Source organism: Phytophthora parasitica (genome assembly GCF_000247585.1).
Source record: "Phytophthora parasitica INRA-310 unplaced genomic scaffold supercont2.204, whole genome shotgun sequence".
Taxonomy (NCBI): Eukaryota; Oomycota; class Peronosporomycetes; order Peronosporales; family Peronosporaceae; genus Phytophthora; species Phytophthora nicotianae.
Window position 1 is genome coordinate 21,273 of NW_008649190.1, and position 2,126 is coordinate 23,398.

The 2,126-nt window shown below is 47.4% G+C and overlaps 2 protein-coding genes across 2 annotated transcripts in view; both read right to left on the reverse strand.

The window, feature by feature from the left end:
- PPTG_19849 (hypothetical protein) overlaps positions 1–728 on the reverse strand; it is a gene marked incomplete at both ends in the record, with an annotated part of 8,884 nt that extends 8,156 nt beyond the window's left edge. Inside the window, one exon of the mRNA XM_008918438.1 lies at positions 44–728. Within this exon, the coding sequence (XP_008916686.1) occupies positions 44–728 (685 nt within the window). The remainder of the gene's footprint in view (positions 1–43) is intronic.
- Positions 729–1,758: 1,030 nt separating this feature from the next.
- Positions 1,759–2,103, reverse strand: PPTG_24757 (hypothetical protein; the record flags this gene model as incomplete). The annotated part of the gene is made up of 1 exon (XM_008918439.1): positions 1,759–2,103. A coding segment is annotated over one exon (345 nt), but the record flags the coding sequence as incomplete, so codon positions are not given.
- Positions 2,104–2,126: the final 23 nt, after the last annotated feature.

The following is a 2,126-nucleotide window of genomic DNA, read 5'->3' on the forward strand; positions in this document are numbered from 1 at the left end:
GATCTGTTTCCTCCGCTTCGGTCTAATGAATCCGATCTACTACCTTCAGACGCTACTGGTGATCCGGCAATGTCGAGTGTATCAATTGTTAGAGCATCATTTTCCTCGATCAGTTGGTAGACGCTGCCATGAGAAGAAGGCAAGCGATTGTTCAGTTCTTCCATTCGCTCTTTCAGCGCCTGACATCGTCCTTGTAGACGCACAATGCCAGCCGGGTGGTCGACAGGCTGTGGCTTTCTTCGATACTTCTTTTCAAAGTGAGCTTTCCATTCCCGGATTTGCTGTAAATATTGTCGCGTCATGATCTGACACTTGGTCAGCTCCTGGTTTGTTAGAATTCCGACAATATACCGCTGCTCAGGCGTTGTTTCTGATACTTGGTTGTATGTTGGATTAACTGTCGAGAAGTAAGGATGCGCCAATAGTTCCTTGAGTGGCTTGAGTGCTAGCACGGCGCTTAAAAACTGGTGCTCTAAGCAGTCTGTAGCAACTTTGCTCAGTAGATTGCTCTTTTCCATCAGACTCCCATGAACCCGAAGCCCAGTGAGCAATTCTACCATCACGTATGCTACGCTTCGCACATCTTGAGTAAATTCATCGTTCGTGACTTGCAAACTAAAACTGGAGCGACGGAATTGCAGATCTGGTAAAATCCTGAACGACACGGACATAAGTAAAGGTAAAATCCCGTGCAACGTATTGAACGTACTCTTGAGATTGAAGTGCATTTATTGCTAGGGTAGATGGAAACCATGCAGCAATTTTAGTAATATTTCCTCCACAAAGAAGCACTGAGGACAGCGAAAGCTAGCATGATGTTGAGAGATGATAATTATGTTAGGAAAATACGATCAGATCAGTACTACATGTAGTGCACTTACGCCACCACATGAAATTCCTGCCTGCGCAAGATAACCCGATAATTATTTGTGAATTGACATTTTAGATAACTTTTCCCCATACCTCGTGTAGCTCATGGAGGCCACGCACAAGTTGGTAGATATATTGTTTGACTGCTAAGGGATGTAGGTGCTCGAAATCCTTGTGAAGACTGTCAACAGTTAGAAGCAAACAGCATTTTCAAGCCAGTATCGTACCTAGCAAGACTGCCGACAACAGAAGAAGTTGAGCAAAGGTATACCCTCGATTGATTGCAGACAACGGAGTCGTAGTAGAATACATGTCGCCCTTTATCCCCATTGCTGATTGCACTGCTGCGTTCGAGCTCAGCTTGCAACACTCGCTGGACGATTTCTGCAGGTGTACTGCCTTCTTTCAATTCAGCCGTAGTATCCACCAAATTAATACATTCTACTGCTACCATTCGGCCACTTGACGTGACACACAAAAGGAAAACCTTATCAGAGCGCTAGCAACCGAATGCAGCACCTGTCGCTCTTACCTACGTTCTTCTGTCTAGAGCCTTGTAGATGCCTCCAAGTCGCCCAAATGCAATTGTTTCTGCCGTCACTGGGAGCTTAAAAGCCCCGGCTTCATGAGCATCGTGTCCGCTATCGTCGTTCTGCATTTTATTGCGACCGATCGCCTTGAACAGTCGCTGTCACTCAATATCAGCCTGGCAAAGCAACGTCATGCCGAAGCCACATCGACATTAGACGGATCTACGTCGGTGTTGCCTGTTGCCAAAACCATAATGCAAGTGACCACAAGAAAATGCCAATGTTCTGCGCTGGGCCAACGAGGCTGGGCCTGTTCCCCACCTGTTCGCTTCAACTTGTTCGTGCTTCAGCTTTTCAGTTAGCACATGACTACAATTGTGGCTTTGAAAATGCGCAAACAGATCCCATTTCCACCGCATCTTGGTTTCACTATGCGAACAAGCTGGTGAGTGCTTGTCACAAGGTCTTTTCGAAACTTCACGTGGGGCGGAAAAACGCAAGTCGAGTTGCAGTGAAGTGGAGGCACCACAACCCAACAGGAGACTTTGGCAGCAGCGCCGGAACGACGAAGAGCAAGAGATACTGAGACGTCCGCCATGCTAACCAAGCCCGTGCGAGTGTTGAGCGAGCGCATCATGAGCCGCGGCTTCGAGCCCACTGTCGTCCGTCTCATGGAGAACGTAAGATCCGCGATCGAAAGTTTTATTCTGTTGTGACGTACTGACG